The 25,875-nt window shown below is 46.0% G+C and overlaps 1 protein-coding gene across 1 annotated transcript in view; it reads right to left on the bottom strand.

Annotated features, from left to right (window-relative positions):
* Nucleotides 1-25,803, bottom strand: part of klhdc3 (kelch domain containing 3) — a 40,756-nt gene extending 14,953 nt beyond the window's left edge. The window contains exons 1-8 of the mRNA XM_026911643.3: nucleotides 25,668-25,803; nucleotides 8,831-9,088; nucleotides 8,395-8,571; nucleotides 6,962-7,077; nucleotides 6,776-6,847; nucleotides 6,426-6,639; nucleotides 6,063-6,149; nucleotides 2,700-2,808 (exon numbers count right to left, since the gene is read on the bottom strand). Of these exons, the coding sequence (XP_026767444.1) occupies nucleotides 2,700-2,808; nucleotides 6,063-6,149; nucleotides 6,426-6,639; nucleotides 6,776-6,847; nucleotides 6,962-7,077; nucleotides 8,395-8,571; nucleotides 8,831-8,984 (929 nt within the window). The 5' untranslated portion in view covers nucleotides 8,985-9,088; nucleotides 25,668-25,803. The remainder of the gene's footprint in view (nucleotides 1-2,699; nucleotides 2,809-6,062; nucleotides 6,150-6,425; nucleotides 6,640-6,775; nucleotides 6,848-6,961; nucleotides 7,078-8,394; nucleotides 8,572-8,830; nucleotides 9,089-25,667) is intronic.
* Between the last annotated feature and the right edge of the window lie 72 nt (nucleotides 25,804-25,875).

Genomic DNA, 25,875 nt, shown 5'->3' with positions numbered 1-25,875 from the left:
AAACTTCAAGTTACAGCTTTACCTCTGACTGATACAAAGCGCTGACACTGGAGACTCCTTCCATAGATGTTAAAGTAAATCACAGAAAACTTCACCACATCGATGATGTTTTAATCCGTTAATGCGGAGCGTCCGCTGTACACGTCCCTGTGAATGAGCTGTTACTATAAAAACAATAACGTATTAGAACGAGTGCATTAATATAAACCTGTGATTTGCACCTGCACTACTGTCAGAGCTGCTGTTAGAGAAAATTAATCAACATCTTCTGACCAATCACAATCCAGTATTCAGCAGCACTGTGGTGTAAAGTGATAAATTAAATCAGGATCTGCTTTGTAGAAATCAGTAACTCAGTCTCTGTTTCTATTCAGGCCTGAAATTAAAGATTTAGTGTTTAAAAAATGCAGCACTGTTGTTTCACACTCACACACACAGAGACACACACACACACAACACACGCTACACAAATAACACAACTCTACACAACACACACCACCACTAAATGACAGCACAGTGACGTTTATAGACAGTGGTGGTTTTTGTCCCGCTGGAGTGAGCACGTTGTTAAACTCAACACATCGAGTCAGCATCATCATTAAACCACTTTATAGAGGAATTCTTCAGAATACTGTACTGTGTGTGTGTGTGTGTGTGTGTGTGTACAGGAAGTGATGGCTGAAGGAGGATTTCCTGTTCTGATCCACACAGAGGAAAAACCATTAAAGCCACCATTAACAGTGTTTCACACCCTGTTCTGTCCTTAATCCTGATTATCCACACACACACACACACACACACACACACACACACACACACACACACACACACGTGTGCAGTGCCCCAGTGATTATTTCTCCTTTTGCTGTATTGAAGCAGTTTAAATCTATCAGGGGATGATTTCCTTTCTGCTCCTTTTTGAAGTGACTCTACAGAAATAAAATTAAATTATTTAGATGTCCTCAAAATTATTTAAAAAATAAAAACTCTAAACACTGCTGCATCGATAAATATTCAAGCCCTCAGTGTGAATCGTCCTTTTGCAGAAGTTACAGATCGGAACTGTCTCGGATGTGTCTCTCTGAGCTTTGCACATTTTGATTTTGGATTTTTTCTCATTCCTCAATGAAATTTTCTCCAACTCTCCCAAATTAGATTTTCAGTTCATCCACAGATTCTCAACTGCTTTTAAGTCTGGGGTTTGACTTAGAAGTGTGATGAAAAGTGATAAAGAGTGTGATGAAGAGTGTGATGAAAAGTGATGAAGAGTGTGAGGAAGAGTGTGATGTAGAGTGATGAAGAGTGTGAGGAAGAGTGTGATGTAGAGTGATGAAGAGTGTGAGGAAGAGTGTGAGGAAGAGTGTGATGAAGAGTGTGATGAAGAGTGATGAAGAGTGTGAGGAAGAGTGTGATGTAGAGTGACGAAGAGTGTGAGGAAGAGTGTGATGAAGAGTGTGATGAGTGTGATGTAGAGTAATGGAGAGTGTGATGAGTGTGATGGAGTGTGAGGAAGAGTGTGATGAAGAGTGATGAGTGTGATGAAGAGTGTGAAGGAGTGTGAGGAAGAGTGTGATGAAGAGTGTGATGAGTGTGATGAGTGTGATGAAGAGTGATGAGTGTGATGGAGTGTGAGGAAGAGTGTGATGAAGAGTGAGGAAGAGTGTGATGAAGAGTGTGATGAGTGTGATGAGTGTGAGGAAGAGTGTGATGAAGAGTGATGAGTGTGATGAAGAGTGTGATGAGTGTGATGAAGAGTGTGATGAGTGTGAGGAAGAGTGTGATGAAGAGTGATGAAGAGTGTGATGAGTGTGATGAAGAGTGTGATGAAGAGTGTGATGAGTGTGATGAAGAGTGTGATGAAGAGTGTGATGAGTGTGATGAAGAGTGATGAGTGTGATGAAGAGTGTGATGAAGAGTGATGAAGAGTGTGATGAAGAGTGTGATGAAGAGTGTGATGAAGAGTGATGAGAGTGATGAAGAGTGTGAAGAGTGTGATGAAGAGTGATGAGTGTGATGAAGAGTGTGATGAAGAGTGATGAGTGTGATGAAGAGTGTGATGGAGTGTGATGAAGAGTGATGAAGAGTGAAGAAGAGTGATGAGTGTGATGAAGAGTGTGATGAAGAGTGTGAAGAAGAGTGATGAGTGTGATGAAGAGTGATGAGTGTGATGAAGAGTGTGATGAAGAGTGATGAAGAGTGTGATGAAGAGTGATGAGAGTGATGAGAGTGATGAAGAGCGTGATGAAGAGTGATGAAGAGTGATGAAGAGTGTGAAGAAGAGTGATGAGTGTGATGAAGAGTGTGATGAAGAGTGATGAGTGTGATGAAGAGTGATGAAGAGTGATGAGTGTGATGAAGAGTGATGAGTGTGATGAAGAGTGATGAAGAGTGATGAGTGTGATGAGTGTGATGAAGAGTGATGAAGAGTGATGAGTGTGATGAAGAGTGATGAGTGTGATGAAGAGTGATGAAGAGTGTGATGAAGAGTGTGATGAGTGATGAGTGTGACAAAGATGAGTGTGATGAAGAGTGATGAGTGTGATGAAGAGTGATGAAGAGTGATGAGTGTGATGAAGAGTGATGAAGAGTGTGATGAAGAGTGTGATGAGTGATGAGTGTGACAAAGATGAGTGTGATGAAGAGTGATGAAGATGATGAATGAGGAAGAGAAGTCAGAAGAAATAATAAAGTGTGTGTACCTCGTTCCTCCAAACAGGATGATTCGATCTCCCACAATGCAACAGCACTGCCGTCTGCGGGGACACGGGAACTTCCCCTTCGGCTCCACCTTCTTCCAGCAGAATGCTTCTACACACACACACACACACACACACACACACAGGATTACTGAGCCACCACTCAGAGTTTATTATTATGACGTAATGAGGCAGAAGGGAACATACTGTATAAAACTTACAGAATAAATTGATATTTATTCACTTATAAGAAATATTTTTGAAATGTTCTTCTCATGCCAAAACAACTGCAGTTCTTCGTGACCTTTAGTCTCTCACTCAGGGAATGAACAGCATAAACCACGAGTGTTTCTCTGTGCTGTAGTGTTTCAGTATGGATCCGATACTCGCATTTTCATGAAACGTGTCAGTACTGCTCATAATCACACACTCACAGGGCTGGTGCTTAATATTCATATATAAAATACATTTCACTGTTTACACTTCGATTGTTTCATATAATTACAGTAGCTTAAAATACATGAAAGAAATGATGAAGTTTGAACACAGTTGTATGAATACATACAGAAAAGTAGCTGTTTTTACACGGTGAAAAGAAACGTAGCTGTTTTTACACGGTGAAAAGAAACGTAGCTGTTTTTACACGGTGAAAAGAAACGTAGCTGTTTTTACGCGGTGAAAAGAAACGTAGCTGTTTTTACGCGGTGAAAAGAAAAGTAGCTGTTTTTACACGGTGAAAAGAAACAAAGCTGTTTTTACACGGTGAAAAGAAACGTAGCTGTTTTTACGCTGTGAAAAGAAACGTAGCTGTTTTTACACGGTGAAAAGAAAAGTAGCTGTTTTTACGCTGTGAAAAGAAACGTAGCTGTTTTTACACGGTGAAAAGAAAAGTAGCTGTTTTTACACGGTGAAAAGAAACGTAGCTGTTTTTACACGGTGAAAAGAAAAGTAGCTGTTTTTACGCGGTGAAAAGAAACAAAGCTGTTTTTACACGGTGAAAAGAAACGTAGCTGTTTTTACGCGGTCAAAAGAAACAAAGCTGTTTTTACGCGGTGAAAAGAAACAAAGCTGTTTTTACGCGGTGAACGTCTGCGGGGACACGGGAACTTCGTCAGGAATGTCGTCAGGAATCATGTCGCATTTGTATTTACTTTTTGCCGTTCCTAACAGCCATTTTGTTTCACATTACAATAAGCATTTATAGAAATGTCATTATTGTGTGTATGTTTTCTCCACGCTCTCTCACACTAACAGACGGATCATAAACTGGATTCAGGAATGTGCTGCACGTGACAAGAGATGAACTTAATTTCCTCTCAGACTTTCATTAGCTGTTCATGCTGCATGTCGCATTGCACCATTCATCACAGAGAAAATCAAAAATGCTGAAAATATCAGAGCCTCTGTGATCGCTCGCAGATTGAAAATCACCTCACTGAACCTTGCGAGAAAATTAAAAGCCTAAAAACCAAGAAACTAAACTGTAAATTGTATAATGAAATTAACAACAACTTAAACATTTATAAGGTCTGAAATTAGTACAATGAGAATGTAATTTCAGACAAATTCAGATTTTTATTTATTTCCCCCCATTTTTCTTCCTATTTTTCAGTCTTGTCCAGTTCCCGCCCACCAGTCAGCTCTCCCCAATCACACGACAGCTACAGCTGGGGAGGGTGAAGGCTAACAATGCTTCTCGACTGCTTGCTGACGTGAAGCTGACAAATGCATGTTTTCTAAAATAAAATAACAAATTTAAAAAAGTATGTCTGTGTGCTGTTGTGTATAGTGTAGAGACAGTGCACCATTCTGTAATAACACTGCCATCTAGTGGACGATTCGCACACACACACACACACACACACACACACACACACACACACACACACACACACATTTAACGGACAATTCATACACTACACACACACATGCTATACACACACACAATTCATACACTACACACACACATGCTACACACACACACACCCACACACACACACCCCAGTTACAACTCTTAAGGCTGATTTATACGTCTGCGTATGCGTCAGGACGTCATGCGCAGGGTGAAGCAGTCATACTTGCATGGAACGTGAGCGTGCCCTCTAGGAGGCGCTGTCACATGAACTACACCAGAATTTACTTACTTACACACGAAGAACAGCTGAAAAACAATGCAAGTTCTGTGTTTAACTGCAGGAACAATAAATAGAACAGAACACGGACATAATGTTGTTCTGAAGCACTACGAGCAGTATGAGCACCTCGTGTTTAATCCACAGCTCTGTCCCTCACTGACTGACCAAGCTTTAGATTTGATTGTTATTGTGTTGCTGTGCTTTATGTCACCTACACTGTGTGTTTATTAGGAGTGTGTTAGAGGAAAGTAGAGAAAGTAAAGTGTGAGATCCTGCAGAATTAAACTGGACATTATAATCAACTACAGCCGTTATAAAGCCTCACACTTTATATCATATATTAATATTAACACACTATCATGAGTGTAGTTTTGTGTAAATAAATGCGTTATACTGTAATGTTTTCATGTTGCTGTGTGTGAAGCGAGCGTGAAGGACAGGGGAAACTCGCTGATCAGTGTGAGAGTTTTATCACAGAGGATAAGTGTTTATTAAAGACACTGGTCTGAGACACTCACACACTCAATCTGTTTACTCTGAGATTTATACACTGCGTGTTTCATCCGTTTCTGTCGCCAGCTCTTCTGAGGTTTATAACAGACTACACTTTCAGAAAGCAGCTTCAGAGCACAAGCTCATCTACAAAACAGAAAGTTCTGGATGCGGACTGGGAAATTTTATTGTTTAGCATTTTATTGTTTCACATGTACTTTGAAAAGTATTACTCTGATTTAAACAATATTAATCTGAATTCGATTAAACCTGGAGAAGAAATGTCACTTCCGTGTACACAATCAGACACGCCTCCCCGCCACCCTAATCAGCGATCGCCCGACGCACAGCACCGAAGAGACGCACAACGCGTAGTTAGCACGTGGAAGAACTGTGTGCTAGCATGTCTCTGTGTGTCACGTTTACCCATGATCCCCTCTCTGCGTCACGATGCAAAGACGCAATTACTCATTAACGCAGACGTATAAATCGGCCTTTACACTACACACACACACACACACACACACTCACTCTACACACACGCTACACACACTACATACACACACGCCGCCGTCTAGTGGACAATATACACACTACACCCATGCACTACACTCACAGAGAGACACACAGACACTTTACACTCACACCACCACCTAGCGTGTGTGTGTGTGTGTGTGTGCGTGTGTGTGTGTGTGCGTGCGTGCATGTGTGTGCACATGTGTCTCTGCGTGCATCTCACCTGGGTTAAACTTCCACAGATCATTAAAGTGTCGGTCCAGTCGAGCATTGTAGCCTCCGAATATGTACAGCTCTCCGTTATACGCAACTGAAATACACACAATAAAGCGTTCAGGTGTTACGCCCAAGACAACGATGCAGTTCATTATGGGTTAGCATTAGCAACGTATAGCAAAACTCACAAATGCTACATCTTAGCATTAGCAGTCTATGTAGTGCAAACACTAACATTGCTAGGTTTTGTATGGCTATCTGTCATAGTGACAGTGTCACAGCGTTAAATGTAACCATAGAAACCACATTAAACATTGTGATATACGATGAGCACACACTCTCTGTATTTAAATGCGCCGGGTATACTCACACGCTGAGTGGCTGCGCCGTCCCTCAGGCTGAATCTGATTGGTGGGCGTGTTGAGCCAGCTGTTAGTCTCCGTGTCGAACACTTTGATCTTATTGCAGTAAATCTCGTTATTGGAGTGAAACGGACCGAAACGATCGGCTCGTCCCCCGAACACAAACATCTTATTGCCGATAATCGTCGCCGAGTGGAAATCTCTCCACCTCGCCGGGGTTCCCTGTCACACACACACACACACACACACACACACACACACACACACACACACACACACACACACACATTTATAAAGCCTGTACTTAACTGTGGTTACACTGTGGCACTGCACTAATGTGCTAAGCTATTACACTCACTGTAGCTTTAATTAAACTCCAGCACATGTTGATCGAGTCCAGCTTGTGTATGTCATTGGAGAAGCAGTCAGCCTGTAAACACACACACACACACACACACACATTTAATAACATACCATGATACTTGTGGAGATATGTTAACCACCAGGTGTGTGTATTAAAGGGACAGTTCGAGTGATGACTCACCAGTTGTTCGTATCCCCCGAATATGTACATGTCTTTGTTGAGGACGCAGGCTGAGTGTCCGTCTCTCGCCCCGGGGACCGTCCCTGTGACCTTTGGTGTCCACCACCGGTGACTGCCTAACACACACACACACACACACACACACGTTAACATCATGTTATACTGCTTCAAGAGATCTTCTATCGTTCCTGTGGTCGAGGCATCCGCTCCAGCTGAGCTGAATGATTACTGTCCAGGGGCCCTGACCTCCGTGGTGATGAAGAGCTTTGAGAGACTCATCACAGACCTCATCTGCTCCTCTTTACCCAACACGCTAGACCCACTCCAGTTCGTTTACCGATCTAACAGAACCACTTTGATCTTATTGCAGTAAATCTCCTATGTCCTACACATCAACCTATCTCATCTCCACATGGGACGCGGGAACTATGTGAGACTGCAGGTCATTGAACACAGTTCAGCCTTCAGCACCACAGTCCCCCCTCAGGCTGCTGGGAAGCCCATGGAGCTCACGGAGCTGGGCCGGTGCTCTTCTCTCTGCCGCTGGGTTCTGGACTCTTTAACTGGTGGGACGCAGGTGGTGAAAGTTAGCAGCTTCACCTTCAACACCCTCACCCTCAACACTGGAGCTCCCCATGGCTGTGGTTTAAGCCCTATGCTGTACTTTCTGATAACATGAAGTTTGCGGATGACGCTGTGGTGGTAGGCCTGATCACCAACAATGATGAGAAGGTCTATCTGATGTCTATGTGGATGAAGTGGAGAGACTACACCAGTGGTTATTAGCCAACAATCTGTTCCTAAACATCAGCAGGACAATGGAACTGGTTGTGGACTTCAGAAGGGAACAGTAGAGGACATACACAGCTCTCACGATCAACGGGACCCTGGTGGAGAGAGTGAGCAGCTTCAGGCACCTCGGCGTGCACATCAGTGAAGACCTGTCATGGACTCAAAGGAAGTTCAACATCTCCTCAGCTATCCAGATGTCCTTCTACACCACTACAGAGAGCATCGTCACTGGGAACCTCGCCACCTGGTATTGGAACACCAGGTCAGCACTGCCCAGCCTGCAGGACATCTACACCAGGCAGTGCAGGACCAGGGTCAGGGTTAGGGCTATGTGTCCTAGGCCACGCCCCCTAGACTACACCTCCTAGGCCACACCTCCTAGACTACACCTCCTAGGCCACACCTCCTAGACTACTCCTCCTAGGCCACACCTCCTAGACTACACCGCATAGGCCACGCCTCCTAGGCCACACCTCCTAGACTACACCTCCTAGGCCACGCCTCAGCTGAGTTTCTGACATGTGTACGTGTGCATGTGAAGTGCAAGGTAACAATGTGTGTATGGGTGTGGTGTAGTGGAGCATGTGTGTATGTGTGTGTGTGTGTGTGTGTGTGTGTGTGTGCATATCCTTAGTCCTCACCAACATCAAAGGCGTACAGTACGTTACACGCCCCCTCTGTGTCGTTCCTCCCGCCCCAGATGTAGATGGTATCTTCCATCAGCACGGCTGTGTGTCCATAACGCATGTAGGGCACTTCACGAGCGTGTTCCCTACCTCCTGTCCTCACTGGAGGGAGCTTCGTCCACCGCAAGGACACTGACACACACACACACACACGCAGTGTTTATTACTTAGTAATAACATTAGTTAATTATGTAAAAGATGCGCTTTAATGTGTTGATAATAATGTCTATAATAAGAGAATAAAACGTGTGTATAATAATGTGTACAATGTTTATATTTATTGTCTGAGAGGTGCTAAAGATGTGCAGCTATATAGAGTTTAATAAATAAATAAATAAATAAATAAACAAATGTGAATAATTGTAGTACATGTCTGAGGTGATGATGTTACCGGTGTTAAAGATGTGCACATCGATCTGCCGCAGCGTCTCGTAGTCCTCCCCCGAGCAGTAACCTCCGAACGAGTAAACTTTATGTCCCACAGCCACGGCGGCATGATTCACCCTGCGGGGGCCGCCGTCCAAACACACCGTCCAGCGCAGCATCACACACACACACACTCACTGCCACCGCAACGCAGCAACTAGCACACACACACACCACCACTGCATCACCATGGCAACCAAACAAACTCCATCACACGTCCCACCTACAGACAGTAGAAACACACACACGGGCACGCATGTATACACACACACACACACACACACACACACACAGCATAAATATACAGCATATAAACACACACACAAAATAGAAAGCCTACACTCACAGCAACTGTACTAACCACAATGGGAAGTTCACCATATCCCTGTGTGTGTGTGTGTGTGTGTGTGTGAGAGTGTGTGCACGTGTGTGTGTTGTTTATCTGATACTGAGCTGTAAACAGAACTCTCTGTATGGAATAACTATGCATGTGCTATTTATATGTACAATGTTTTGGTCTCATAGGAACTAGTACCTTTAACCAAACACACACACAAACGAACGCACACATACACACAAAAAAACACACAAACCCCACACACACAAACACACACATACACACACACAAACACACACATTTAATTGGTTATTTATTTATTAAGCTCCATATAGCTGCACGTATTTAGCACTTCTATACATTGCACACATTATTATACAAACGTGTGTTATTATTTTATTAATACACAGCTACTCACGCCCCTAAACAGCTACACGCGCCCCTAAACAGCTAGGCACGCCCCTAAACAGCTACGCACGCCCCTAAACAGCTACACACGCCCCTAAACAGCTACACGCGCCCCTAAACAGCTAGGCACGCCCCTAAACAGCTACGCACGCCCCTAAACAGCTACTCACGCCCCTAAACAGCTACACGCGCCCCTAAACAGCTAGGCACGCCCCTAAACAGCTACGCACGCCCCTAAACAGCTACACACGCCCCTAAACAGCTACTCACGCCCCTAAACAGCTACGCACGCCCCTAAACAGCTACTCATGCCCCTAAACAGCTACACACGCCCCTAAACAGCTACTCACGCCCCTAAAAAGCTACTCACGCCCCTAAACAGCTACACACGCCCTTAAACAGCTACACACGCCCCTAAACAGCTACTCACGCCCCTAAACAGCTACTCACGCCCCTAAACAGCTACGCACGCCCCTAAACAGCTACGGACGCCCCTAAACAGCTACTCGCGCCCATAAACAGCTACACGCGCCCCTAAACAGATACACGCGCCCCTAAACAGCTACACGCGCCCCTAAACAGCTACTCACGCCCCTAAAAAGCTACTCACGCCCCTAAACAGCTACACACGCCCTTAAACAGCTACACACGCCCCTAAACAGCTACTCACGCCCCTAAACAGCTACTCACGCCCCTAAACAGCTACGCACGCCCCTAAACAGCTACGCACGCCCCTAAACAGCTACTCACGCCCCTAAACAGCTACGCACGGCCCTAAACAGCTACTAACGCCCCTAAACAGCTACGCACGGTCCTAAACAGCTACGCACGCCCCAAACAGCTACGCACGCCCCTAAACAGCTACGCACGCCCCTAAACAGCTACGCACGGTCATAAACAGCTACTCACGCCCCTAAACAGCTACTCACGCCCCTAAACAGCTACGCACGCAACTAAACAGCTCCGCACGCCCCTAAACAGCAACTCACGCCCCTAAACAGCTACTCACGCCCCTAAACAGCTACGCACGCCCCTAAACAGCTACTCACGCCCCTAAAGAGCTACACACGCCCCTAAACAGCTACTCACGCCCCTAAACAGCTACGCACGCCCCTAAACAGCTACTCACGCCCCTAAACAGCTACGCACGCCCCTAAACAGCTACTGACGCCCCTAAACAGCTACTGACGCCCCTAAACAGCTACTCACGCCCCTAAACAGCTACGCACGCCCCTAAACAGCTACGCACGCCCATAAACAGCTACACACGCCCCTAAACAGCTACTCACGCCCATAAACAGCTACTCACGCCCCTAAACAGCTACGAACGCCCCTAAACAGCTACTCACGCCCCTAAACAGCTACGCACGCCCCTAAACAGCTACGCAGGGTCCTAAACAGCTACGCAGGGTCCTAAACAGCTACTCACGCCCCTAAACAGCTACGCACGCCCCTAAACAGCTACGGACGCCCCTAAACAGCTACGCAGGTCCCTAAACAGCTACGCAGGGTCCTAAACAGCTACTCACGCCCCTAAACAGCTACGCACGCCCCTAAACAGCTACGCAGGGTCCTAAACAGCTACGCACGCCCCTAAACAGCTACGCACGCCCCTAAACAGCTACGCAGGGTCCTAAACAGCTACTCACGCACCTAAACAGCTACGCACGCACCTAAACAGCTACTCACGCCCCTAAACAGCTACTCACGCCCCTAAACAGCTACGCATGCACCTAAACAGCTACTCACGCCACTAAACAGCTACACACGCCACTAAACAGCTACACACGCCCCTAAACAGCTACTCACACCCCTAAACAGCTACGCACGCCCCTAAACAGCTACTCACGCCCCTAAACAGCTACTCACGCCCCTAAACAGCTACGCATGCACCTAAACAGCTACTCACGCCACTAAACAGCTACACACGCCACTAAACAGCTACACACGCCCCTAAACAGCTACGCACGCCCCTAAACAGCTACGCACGCCCCTAAACAGCTACGAACGCCCCTAAACAGCTACGCACGCCCCTAAACAGCTACTCACGGTCCTAAACAGCTACGCACGCCCCAAACAGCTACGCACGCCCATAAACAGCTACTCACGCCCATAAACAGCTACGCACGCCCATAAACAGCTACGCACGCCCCTAAACAGCTACTCACTCCCATAAACAGCTAAGCACGCCCCTAAACAGCTACGCACGCCCCTAAACAGCTACGCACGCCCCTAAACAGCTACGAACGCCCCTAAACAGCTACGCACGCCCCTAAACAGCTACTCACGGTCCTAAACAGCTACGCACGCCCCAAACAGCTACGCACGCCCATAAACAGCTACTCACGCCCATAAACAGCTACGCACGCCCATAAACAGCTACGCACGCCCCTAAACAGCTACTCACTCCCATAAACAGCTAAGCACGCCCCTAAACAGCTACGCACGCCACTAAACAGCTACTCACGCCCCTAAAAAGCTACACACGCCCTTAAACAGCTACACACGCCCCTAAACAGCTACTCACGCCCCTAAACAGCTACGCACGCCCCAAACAGCTACACACGCCCCTAAACAGCTACTCACGCCCCTAAACAGCTACTCACGCCCCTAAAAAGCTACACACGCCCTTAAACAGCTACACACGCCCCTAAACAGCTACTCACGCCCCTAAACAGCTACGCACGCCCCAAACAGCTACTCACGCCCCTAAACAGCTACACACGCCCCTAAACAGCTATTCACGCCCCTAAACAGCTACTCACGCCCCTAAACAGCTACGCACGCCCCTAAACAGCTACACACGCCACTAAACAGCTACTCGCGCCCCTAAACAGCTACACGCGCCCTTAAACAGCTACGCACGGTCCTAAACAGCTACGCACGCCCCAAACAGCTACGCACGCCCCTAAACAGCTACGCACGGTCATAAACAGCTACTCACGCCCCTAAACAGCTACTCACGCCCCTAAACAGCTACGCACGCAACTAAACAGCTCCGCACGCCCCTAAACAGCAACTCACGCCCCTAAACAGCTACTCACGCCCCTAAACAGCTACGCACGCCCCTAAACAGCTACTCACGCCCCTAAACAGCTACTCACGCCCCTAAAGAGCTACACACGCCCCTAAACAGCTACTCACGCCCCTAAACAGCTACGCACGCCCCTAAACAGCTACTCACGCCCCTAAACAGCTACGCACGCCCCTAAACAGCTACTGACGCCCCTAAACAGCTACTGACGCCCCTAAACAGCTACTCATGCCCCTAAACAGCTACGCACGCCCCTAAACAGCTACGCACGCCCCTAAACAGCTACACAAGCCACTAAACAGCTACTCACGCCCTTAAACAGCTACTCACGCCCATAAACAGCTACGGACGCCCATAAACAGCTACTCACGCCCATAAACAGCTACACACGCCCCTAAACAGCTACTCACGCCCATAAACAGCTACTCACGCCCCTAAACAGCTACGAACGCCCCTAAACAGCTACTCACGCCCCTAAACAGCTACGCACGCCCCTAAACAGCTACGCAGGGTCCTAAACAGCTACGCAGGGTCCTAAACAGCTACTCACGCCCCTAAACAGCTACGCACGCCCCTAAACAGCTACGGACGCCCCTAAACAGCTACGCAGGTCCCTAAACAGCTACGCAGGGTCCTAAACAGCTACTCACGCCCCTAAACAGCTACGCACGCCCCTAAACAGCTACGCAGGGTCCTAAACAGCTACGCAGGGTCCTAAACAGCTACGCACGCCCCTAAACAGCTACGCACGCCCCTAAACAGCTACGCAGGGTCCTAAACAGCTACTCACGCACCTAAACAGCTACGCACGCCCCTAAACAGCTACTCACGCCCCTAAACAGCTACTCACGCCCCTAAACAGCTACTCACGCCCCTAAACAGATACGCACGCCACTAAACAGCTACGCACGCCACTAAACAGCTACACACGCCCCTAAACAGCTACTCACGCCCCTAAACAGCTACTCACGCCCCTAAACAGCTACTCACGCCCCTAAACAGCTACGCATGCACCTAAACAGCTACTCACGCCACTAAACAGCTACACACGCCACTAAACAGCTACACACGCCCCTAAACAGCTACTCACGCCCCTAAACAGCTACGCACGCCCCTAAACAGCTACGAACGCCCCTAAACAGCTACGCACGCCCCTAAACAGCTACTCACGCCCCTAAACAGCTACGCACGCCCCAAACAGCTACACACGCCACTAAACAGCTACACACGCCCCTAAACAGCTACTCACGCCCCTAAACAGCTACGCACGCCCCTAAACAGCTACGAACGCCCCTAAACAGCTACGCACGTCCCTAAACAGCTACTCACGGTCCTAAACAGCTACGCACGCCCCAAACAGCTACGCACGCCCATAAACAGCTACTCACGCCCCTAAACAGCTACGCACGCCCCTAAACAGCTACGCACGCCCCTAAACAGCTACTCACTCCCATAAACAGCTAAGCACGCCCCTAAACAGCTACGCACGCCACTAAACAGCTACTCACGCCCCTAAACAGCTACACACGCCCTTAAACAGCTACACACGCCCCTAAACAGCTACTCACGCCCCTAAACAGCTACTGACGCCCCTAAACAGCTACACACGCCCCTAAACAGCTACTCACGCCCCTAAACAGCTACTCACGCCCCTAAAAAGCTACACACGCCCTTAAACAGCTACACACGCCCCTAAACAGCTACTCACGCCCCTAAACAGCTACGCACGCCCCAAACAGCTACTCACGCCCCTAAACAGCTACACACGCCCCTAAACAGCTACTCACGCCCCTAAACAGCTACTCACGCCCCTAAACAGCTACTCACGCCCCTAAAAAGCTACACACGCCCTTAAACAGCTACACACGCCCCTAAACAGCTACTCACGCCCCTAAACAGCTACGCACGCCCCTAAACAGCTACGCACGCCCCTAAACAGCTACTCGCGCCCCTAAACAGCTACACGCGCCCTTAAACAGCTACACGCGCCCCTAAACAGCTACTCGCGCCCCTAAACAGCTACGCACGCCCCTAAACAGCTACGCACGCCCCTAAACAGCTACGCACGCCCCTAAACAGCTACACACGCCCCTAAACAGATACACACGCCCCTAAACAGATACACACGCCCCTAAACAGCTACACGCGCCCCTAAACAGCTACTCACGCCCCTAAACAGCTACGCACGCCCCTAAACAGCTACTCACGCCCCTAAACAGCTACACACGCCCCTAAACAGCTACTCACGCCCCTAAACAGCTACGCACGCCCCTAAACAGCTACTCACGCCCCTAAACAGCTACACACGCCCCTAAACAGCTACACACGCCCCTAAACAGCTACTCACGCCCCTAAACAGCTACACACGCCCCTAAACAGCTACACACGCCCCTAAAGTAGGACTGGAGGAACATAATTCATACTGTAACTTGCACAATTGAAATTAAAAAAATTAACATTTTACTACAAAATCCCCCTGCAGTGGGGGTAACTAACGCCGCCTTCTGTAACTAACATGACTGTACGTAACTAACATCACTGTCCGTAACTAACGCCGCTGTCCGTAACTAACATCGCTGTCCATAACTAACGCCGCTGTCCATAACTAACATCGCTGTCCGTAACTAACATCGCTGTCCATAACTAACATCACTGTCCATAACTAACATCACTGTCTATAACTAACATCGCTGTCCATAACTAACATCACTGTCCATAACTAACATCACTGTCCATAACTAACGCTGCCTTCCATAACTAACATCACTGTCCGTAACTAACATCACTGTCCGTGACTAACATCGCTGTCCGTAACTAACATCACTGTCTATAACTAACATCACTGTCCATAACTAACATCACTGTCCGTAACTAACATCACTGTCCATAACTAACGCCGCCTTCCATAACTAACGTCGCTGTCCGTAACTAACGTCGCTGTCCGTAACTAACATCACTGTCCGTAACTAACATCACTGTCCGTAACTAACACCGCTGTCCGTAACTAACATCACTGTCCGTAACTAACATCGCTGTCTGTAACTAACACCGCTGTCCATAACTAACATCGCTGTCCGTAACTAACATCACTGTCTATAACTAACATCACTGTCCGTAACTAACACCGCTGTCCGTAACTAACACCGCTGTCTGTAACTAACATCGCTGTCCGTAACTAACGCCGCTGTCCGTAACTAACGCCGCTGTCCGTAACTAACATCGCTGTCCGTAACTAACGCTGCATTCCATAACTAACATCACTGTCCATAACTAACGCCGCTGTCTGTAACTAACATCACTGTCCGTAACTAACATCACTGTCCGTAACTAACGTCGCCTTCCATAACTAACATCACTGTCCGCAGCTAACATCACTGTCCACAACTAACATCACTGTCCGTAACTAACATCACTGTCCGTAACTAACATCACTGTCCATAACTAACATTTCCTTCCGTAACTAACATCACTGTCCGTAACTAACATCACTGTCCATAACTAACATCACTGTCCATAACTAACATCGCTGTCCGTAACTAACGCCGCCTTCCACAACTAACATCACTGTCCGTAACTAACATCACTGTCCGTAACTAACATCACTGTCCATAACAACATCACTGTCCGTAACTAACGCCGCCTTCCACAACTAACATCACTGTCTATAACTAACATCGCTGTCCGTAACTAACATCACTGTCCGTAACTAACATCGCTGTCCATAACTAACATCACTGTCCATAACAAACATCGCTGTCCAAAACTAACATCACTGTCCATAACTAACGCCGCCTTCCATAACTACCATCACTGTCCGTAACTAACATCGCTGTCCGTAACTAACATCACTGTCCATAACTAACATCACTGTCCATAACTAACGCCGCCTTCCATAACTAACATCGCTGTCCGTAACTAACGTCGCTGTCCGTAAGTAACATCACTGTCCGTAACTAACACCGCTGTCCGTAACTAACACCGCTGTCCATAACTAACATCGCTGTCCGTAACTAACATCACTGTCTATAACTAACATCACTGTCCGTAACTAACACCGCTGTCCGTAACTAACACCGCTGTCTGTAACTAACATCGCTGTCCGTAACTAACGCCGCTGTCCGTAACTAACGCCGCTGTCCGTAACTAACATCGCTGTCCGTAACTAACATCGCTGTCCGTAACTAACGCCGCCTTCCACAACTAACATCACTGTCCGTAACTAACATCACTGTCCGTAACTAACATCACTGTCCATAACAACATCACTGTCCGTAACTAACGCCGCCTTCCACAACTAACATCACTGTCTATAACTAACATCGCTGTCCGTAACTAACATCACTGTCCGTAACTAACATCGCTGTCCATAACTAACATCACTGTCCATAACAAACATCGCTGTCCAAAACTAACATCACTGTCCATAACTAACGCCGCCTTCCATAACTACCATCACTGTCCGTAACTAACATCGCTGTCCGTAACTAACATCACTGTCCATAACTAACATCACTGTCCATAACTAACGCCGCCTTCCATAACTAACATCGCTGTCCGTAACTAACGTCGCTGTCCGTAAGTAACATCACTGTCCGTAACTAACACCGCTGTCCGTAACTAACACCGCTGTCCGTAACTAACATCGCTGTCCGTAACTAACATCACTGTCTATAACTAACATCACTGTCCGTAACTAACACCGCTGTCCGTAACTAACACCGCTGTCTGTAACTAACATCGCTGTCCGTAACTAACGCCGCTGTCCGTAACTAACGCCGCTGTCCGTAACTAACATCGCTGTCCGTAACTAACATCGCTGTCCGTAACTAACGCTGCATTCCATAACTAACATCACTGTCCATAACTAACGCCGCTGTCTGTAACTAACATCACTGTCCGTAACTAACATCACTGTCCGTAACTAACGTCGCCTTCCATAACTAACATCACTGTCCGCAGCTAACATCACTGTCCATAACTAACATCACTGTCCGTCACTAACGCCGCCTTCCACAACTAACATCACTGTCCGTAACTAACATCACTGTCCATAACTAACATCACTGTCCATAACTAACGCCGCCTTCCATAACTAACATCGCTGTCCGTAACTAACGTCGCTGTCCGTAAGTAACATCACTGTCCGTAACTAACACCGCTGTCCGTAACTAACACTGCTGTCCGTAACTAACATCGCTGTCCGTAACTAACATCGCTGTCCGTAACTAACGCCGCTGTCCATAACTAACGCCGCTGTCCATAACTAACATCGCTGTCCATAACTAACATCACTGTCCATAACTAACATCACTGTCTATAACTAACACCGCTGTCCATAACTAACATCGCTGTCCGTAACTAACATCACTGTCTATAACTAACATCACTGTCCGTAACTAACACCGCTGTCCGTAACTAACACCGCTGTCTGTAACTAACATCGCTGTCCGTAACTAACGCCGCTGTCCGTAACTAACGCCGCTGTCCGTAACTAACATCGCTGTCCGTAACTAACATCACTGTCTATAACTAACATCACTGTCCGTAACTAACATCACTGTCCATAACTAACATCACTGTCCATAACTAACATCACTGTCTATAACTAACACCGCTGTCCATAACTAACATCGCTGTCCGTAACTAACATCACTGTCTATAACTAACATCACTGTCCGTAACTAACACCGCTGTCCGTAACTAACACCGCTGTCTGTAACTAACATCGCTGTCCGTAACTAACGCCGCTGTCCGTAACTAACGCCGCTGTCCGTAACTAACATCGCTGTCCGTAACTAACATCACTGTCCGTAACTAACATCACTGTCCGTAACTAACATCACTGTCCATAACTAACATCGCTGTCCACAACTAACATCACTGTCCGTAACTAACATCGCTGTCCGTAACTAACATCACTGTCCGTCACTAACGCCGCCTTCCACAACTAACATCACTGTCCGTAACTAACATCACTGTCCGTAACTAACATCGCTGTCCATAACTAACATTTCCTTCCGTAACTAACATCACTGTCCGTAACTAACATCACTGTCCGTAACTAACATCGCTGTCCGTAACTAACATCGCTGTCCGTAACTAACACCGCTGTCCGTAACTAACGTCGCTGTCCGTAACTAGCATCGCTGTCCGTAACTAACATCGCTGTCCGTAACTAACATCGCTGTCCGTAACTAACATCGCTGTCTATAACTAACATCACTGTCCGTAACTAACACCGCTGTCCGTAACTAACATCGCTGTCCGTAACTAACATCGCTGTCCGTAACTAACATCGCTGTCTATAACTAACATCACTGTCCGTAACTAACACCGCTGTCCGTAACTAACACCGCTGTCCGTAACTAACATCGCTGTCCGTAACTAACGCCGCTGTCCGTAACTAACGTCGCTGTCCATAACTAACACCGCTGTCCGTAACTAACATCGCTGTCCGTAACTAACGCCGCTGTCCGTAACTAACGTCGCTGTCCGTAACTAACATCGCTGTCCGTAACTAACGCCGCTGTCCATAACTAACATCACTGTCCATAACTAACGCCGCATTCCATAACTAACATCACTGTCCGTAACTAACGCCGCTGTCTGTAACTAACATCACTGTCCGTAACTAACATCACTGTCCGTAACTAACGCCGCTGTCTGTAACTAACATCACTGTCTGTAACTAACATCACTGTCCGTAACTAACATCACTGTCCATAACTAACATCACTGTCCATAACTAACATCACTGTCCGTAACTAACATCACTGTCCGTAACTAACATCACTGTCCGTAACTAACGCCGCCTTCCACAACTAACATCACTGTCCGTAACTAACATCACTGTCCGTAACTAACATCACTGTCTATAACTAACATCACTGTCCGTAACTAACATCACTGTCCATAACAACATCACTGTCCGTAACTAACGCCGCCTTCCACAACTAACATCACTGTCTATAACTAACATCACTGTCCATAACTAACATCACTGTCTATAACTAACATCACTGTCCATAACTAACATCACTGTCCATAACTAACGCTGCCTTCCATAACTAACATCACTGTCCGTAACTAACATCACTGTCTATAACTAACATCACTGTCCATAACTAACATCACTGTCCATAACTAACGCTGCCTTCCATAACTAACATCACTGTCCGTAACTAACATCGCTGTCCGTAACTAACATCGCTGTCCGTAACTAACATCACTGTCTATAACTAACATCACTGTCCATAACTAACATCACTGTCCATAACTAACATCACTGTCCATAACTAACGCCGCCTTCCATAACTAACATCGCTGTCCGTAACTAACATCACTGTCCGTAACTAACATCACTGTCCGTAACTAACACTGCTGTCCGTAACTAACATCGCTGTCCGTAACTAACATCGCTGTCCGTAACTAACGCCGCTGTCCATAACTAACGCCGCTGTCCATAACTAACATCACTGTCCATAACTAACATCACTGTCTATAACTAACATCACTGTCTATAACTAACATCACTGTCCATAACTAACATCACTGTCCGTAACTAACATCGCTCTCCATAACTAACGCTGCCTTCCATAACTAACATCGCTGTCCGTAACTAACATCACTGTCCGTAACTAACATCACTGTCCGTAACTAACGCCGCCTTCCATAACTAACATCGCTGTCCGTAACTAACGCTGCCTTCCATAACTAACATCACTGTCCGTAACTAACATCACTGTCCGTAACTAACATCGCTGTCCACAACTAACATCACTGTCTGTAACTAACATCGCTGTCCGTAACTAACATCGCTGTCCGTAACTAACATCACTGTCCGTCACTAACGCCGCCTTCCACAACTAACATCACTGTCCGTAACTAACATCACTGTCCGTAACTAACATCGCTGTCCATAACTAACATTTCCTTCCGTAACTAACATCGCTGTCCGTAACTAACATCACTGTCCATAACTAACATCACTGTCCATAACTAACATCACTGTCCATAACTGTAACCATCAGTGGACAGTGGATAGATTTTAACCAGCCGGACCTCTTGCAAATACTGTGATGAATTTATTGGTTGCACAATTGCACTATTTGTCCATATAGTACACAATAGAAGGGATTTATTTATAATTGCACTATCCGTTGCACCCAGATGAGGATGGGTTCCCTTTTGAGCCTGGTTCCTCTCAAGGTTTCTTCCTCATATCATCTCGGGGAGTTTTTCCTTGCCACCGTCGCCACTGGCTTGCTCATTAGGGATAAATTCACAGGGATAAATTTAAATATTTACAATATATTTTTGTGAATCCATTTATTTCTGTAAAGCTGCTTTGTGACAATGTCCATTGTTAAAAGCGCTATACAAATAAAATTGAATTGAAATTGAATTGAATAACTAACATCGCTGTCCGTAACTAACATCACTGTCCATAACTAACATCACTGTCCGTAACTAACATCGCTGTCCGTAACTAACATCACTGTCCGTAACTAACATCACTGTCCGTAACTAACGCCGCCTTCCACAACTAACATCACTGTCTATAACTAACATCACTGTCCATAACTAACATCACTGTCTATAACTAACATCACTGTCCATAACTAACGCTGCCTTCTATAACTAACATCACTGTCCGTAACTAACATCACTGTCTATAACTAATATCACTGTCCGTAACTAACATCACTGTCCATAACTAACGCTGCCTTCCATAACTAACATCACTGTCCGTAACTAACATCACTGTCTATAACTAACATCACTGTCCATAACTAACATCACTGTCCATAACTAACGCTGCCTTCCATAACTAACATCACTGTCCATAACTAACATCACTGTCCGTAACTAACATCACTGTCCGTAACTAACATCGCTGTCCGTAACTAACATCGCTGTCCATAACTAACATCGCTGTCCATAACTAACATCACTGTCCGTAACTAACGTCGCTGTCCGTAACTAACATCACTGTCCATAACTAACATCACTGTCCATAACTAACATCGCTGTCCGTAACTAACATCGCTGTCCATAACTAACATCACTGTCCGTAACTAACATCACTGTCCATAACTAACATCGCTGTCCCTAACTAACATCGCTGTCCGTAACTAACATCACTGTCCATAACTAACATCGCTGTCCGTAACTAACATCACTGTCTATAACTAACATCACTGTCCGTAACTAACACCGCTGCCCGTAACTAACATCACTGTCCGTAACTAACATCGCCGCCTTCCACAACTAACATCACTGTCTATAACAGTCCATAACTAACATCGCTGTCCATAACTAACATCGCTGTCCGTAACTAACATCGCTGTCCATAACTAACATCACTGTCTATAACTAACATCACTGTCCATAACTAACATCACTGTCCATAACTAACGCTGCCTTCCATAACTAACATCACTGTCCATAACTAACATCACTGTCAGTAACTAACATCACTGTCCGTAACTAACATCACTGTCTATAACTAACATCCCTGTCCATAACTAACATTACTGTCCATAACTAACGCTGCCTTCCATAACTAACATCACTGTCCATAACTAACATCACTGTCAGTAACTAACATCGCTGTCCATAACTAACATCACTGTCTATAACTAACATCACTGTCCATAACTAACATCACTGTCCATAACTAACGCTGCCTTCCATAACTAACATCACTGTCCATAACTAACATCGCTGTCCGTAGCTAACATCGCTGTCCAAAACTAACATCACTGTCTATAACTAACATCACTGTCCATAACTAACATCACTGTCCGTAACTAACATCACTGTCCATAACTAACGCTGCCTTCCATAACTAACATCACTGTCTATAACTAACATCACTGTCCATAACTAACATCGCTGTCCGTAACTAACATCACTGTCCGTAACTAACATCACTGTCCGTAACTAACATCACTGTCTTTAACTAACATCGCTGTCCATAACTAACACCGCTGTCCGTAACTAACACCGCTGCCCGTAACTAACATCACTGTCCGTAACTATCATCACTGTCCGTAACTAACATCACTGTCCGTAACTAACGCCGCCTTCCATAACTAACATCACTGTCCGTAACTAACATCACTGTCCATAACTAACATCACTGTCCATAACTAACGCCGCTGTCTGTAACTAACATCACTGTCCGTAACTAACATCGCTGTCCGTAACTAACATCGCTGTCCGTAACTAACACCGCTGTCCGTAACTAACACCGCTGTCCATAACTAACACCGCTGTCTATAACTAACATCGCTGTCTATAACTAACATCGCTGTCCGTAACTAACGTCGCTGTCCGTAACTAACGTCGCTGTCCGTAACTAGCGTCGCTGTCCGTAACTAACATCGCTGTCCGTAACTAACGCCGCTGTCCATAACTAACATCACTGTCCATAACTAACGCCGCTTTCCATAACTAACATCACTGTCCATAACTAACGCCGCTTTCCATAACTAACATCACTGTCCATAACTAACGCCGCTGTCTGTAACTAACATCACTGTCCGTAACTAACATCACTGTCCGTATCTAACGTCGCCTTCCATAACTAACATCACTGTCCGTAGCTAACATCACTGTCCATAACTAACATCACTGTCCGTAACTAACATCACTGTCCATAACTAACATCACTGTCCATAACTAACATCACTGTCCATAACTAACATCACTGTCCGTAGCTAACATCACTGTCCGTAACTAACGCCGCTGTCTGTAACTAACATCACTGTCCGTAACTAACATCACTGTCCGTAACTAACGTCGCCTTCCATAACTAACATCACTGTCCGTAGCTAACATCACTGTCCATAACTAACGCCGCTGTCCATAACTAACATCACTGTCCATAACTAACATCACTGTCCATAACTAACGCCGCTGTCTGTAACTAACATCACTGTCCATAACTAACATCACTGTCGGTAACTAACATCACTGTCCGTAACTAACATCACTGTCCGTAACTAACGCCGCTGTCCATAACTAACATCACTGTCCGTAACTAACGCCGCTGTCTTGATTTCTCAATGTCACTGTGCAGAATATCAAAGTGTAGGGAATACCAAAGAGTATAGTGTAGTGCACAGAGTACTAAAGAGTACAGAATACTGAAGAGTATGGAATACCAGAGTGCATGGAATACTGAAGAATAAGGAATACCGGAGTGTACGAAATACTGGAATGTACAGAATACTGGAATGTACAGAATACTGGAATGCATAGAACACTGAAGAGTACCGAATACTGGATTGTATGGAATATTGGTGTGTATGGAATACTGGAGTGTACGGAATACTGCATAAAAGCCTGGTAAATTGGGAATGTTAATAATAATCAGGTTGATTAAACTGGATAATAACTTTTAGAACAGTAGAGAGATGAAACACATCAACAACAGGAGTGTGTTCAGTGGAACAGCAGCATGATAAAACTCTCAGTAACACAGGGTTAGCTAACGAGCTAATGAGCTAATATGCTAATAAGCTAATGTCAGCAAATGTCACAGTTAGCTTTGGGCACAGTTAGCTTTGAAGCTGAGTCTGATTAGCATTAGCATTAGCATTAGCGAGTTAGTAAACAAAAAGGATCGAATCCTTTCCTACAGACACTCAGGCCTGTGACTGAACTCTGCTACTAATGAACTATTTTTCTGTGAGTGTGTGTGTGTGTGAGTGAGTGTGTGTGTGTGTGAGTGTGTGTGTTTGTGTGTGTATTAATAACACGTATAAAGCTAGCTTAGCTTCAATGCTAATTGTACAGGACCAACAAACAATCAGTCCAGATTCAGCAGCAAAAAATCTAAGGTCATTAATTCACAGAATTAAATCTACAATAATTATTCCTCTATTCCTCCACTCCTCTATTCCTCCACTCCTCTATTCCTCTATTCCTCCACTCCTCTATTCCTCTATTCCTCCACTCCTCCACTCTTCCATTCCTCTATTCCTCCACTCCTCTATTCCTCCACTCCTCCACTCTTCCATTCCTCTATTCCTCTATTCCTCCACTCCTCTATTCCTCTATTCCTTAACTCTTCTATTCCTCCACTCCTCTATTCCTCTATTCCTTAACTCTTCTATTCCTCCACTCCTCTATTCCTCCACTCCTCTGTTCCTCTATTCCTCCACTCCTCTATTCCTCTATTCCTCCACTCCTCTACTCCTCCACTCTTCTATTCCTCTATTCCTCTATTCCTCCACTCCTCTATTCCTCTATTCCTCCACTCCTCTATTCCTCTATTCCTCTATTCCTCCACTCCTCTATTCCTCCACTCCTCTATTCCTCTATTCCTCCACTCCTCTATTCCTCTATTCCTCCACTCCTCCACTCTTCCATTCCTCTATTCCTCCACTCCTCTATTCCTCCACTCCTCCACTCTTCCATTCCTCTATTCCTCTATTCCTCCACTCCTCTATTCCTCTATTCCTTAACTCTTCTATTCCTCCACTCCTCTATTCCTCTATTCCTTAACTCTTCTATTCCTCCACTCCTCTATTCCTCCACTCCTCTGTTCCTCTATTCCTCCACTCCTCTATTCCTCTATTCCTCCACTCCTCTACTCCTCCACTCTTCTATTCCTCTATTCCTCTATTCCTCCACTCCTCTATTCCTCTATTCCTCCACTCCTCTATTCCTCTATTCCTCTACTCCTCCACTCTTCTATTCCTCTATTCCTCCACTCCTCCACTCCTCTATTCCTCTATTCCTTAACTCTTCTATTCCTCCACTCCTCCACACACACACACACACACACACACACACGTGATTACATTAACTCGGTGTGTTTACAGCGCGCGCACACAGCTGTGCTCCTGCACTAGTGTCCGTGTTTAATGTTCAGCTCTGCAGCTGCAGCTTTAATCCTCACAGCAGGAGTGTGTGTGTAGAGTGTGTGTGAGTGTAGAGTGTGTGTAGAGTGTGTGTAGAGTGTGTGTGAGTGTAGAGTGTGTGTAGAGTGTGTGTAGGGTTGTTACTCACTGTGTGCTGGTGAAAAAGCAGTAAAATGATGAAATAATTAAAGCCGATGTTGAAGCGGAACCCGTGTGTGTCAAAAACACACCGCTGGACCTCTGTACTGCAACCGGATTGGCCCTGACTCAGTCACGTGACTCTGACTGCTCAGCGACCACGTGACTGCCCGGACTCCGGTTAAAGCGCAGTGTGTTTCATCGCGAGTGTGTAAAAG

Source organism: Pangasianodon hypophthalmus, chromosome 3 (genome assembly GCF_027358585.1).
Source record: "Pangasianodon hypophthalmus isolate fPanHyp1 chromosome 3, fPanHyp1.pri, whole genome shotgun sequence".
Taxonomy (NCBI): domain Eukaryota; kingdom Metazoa; phylum Chordata; class Actinopteri; order Siluriformes; family Pangasiidae; genus Pangasianodon; species Pangasianodon hypophthalmus.
This window is presented reverse-complemented; position numbering and strand designations above follow the sequence as displayed.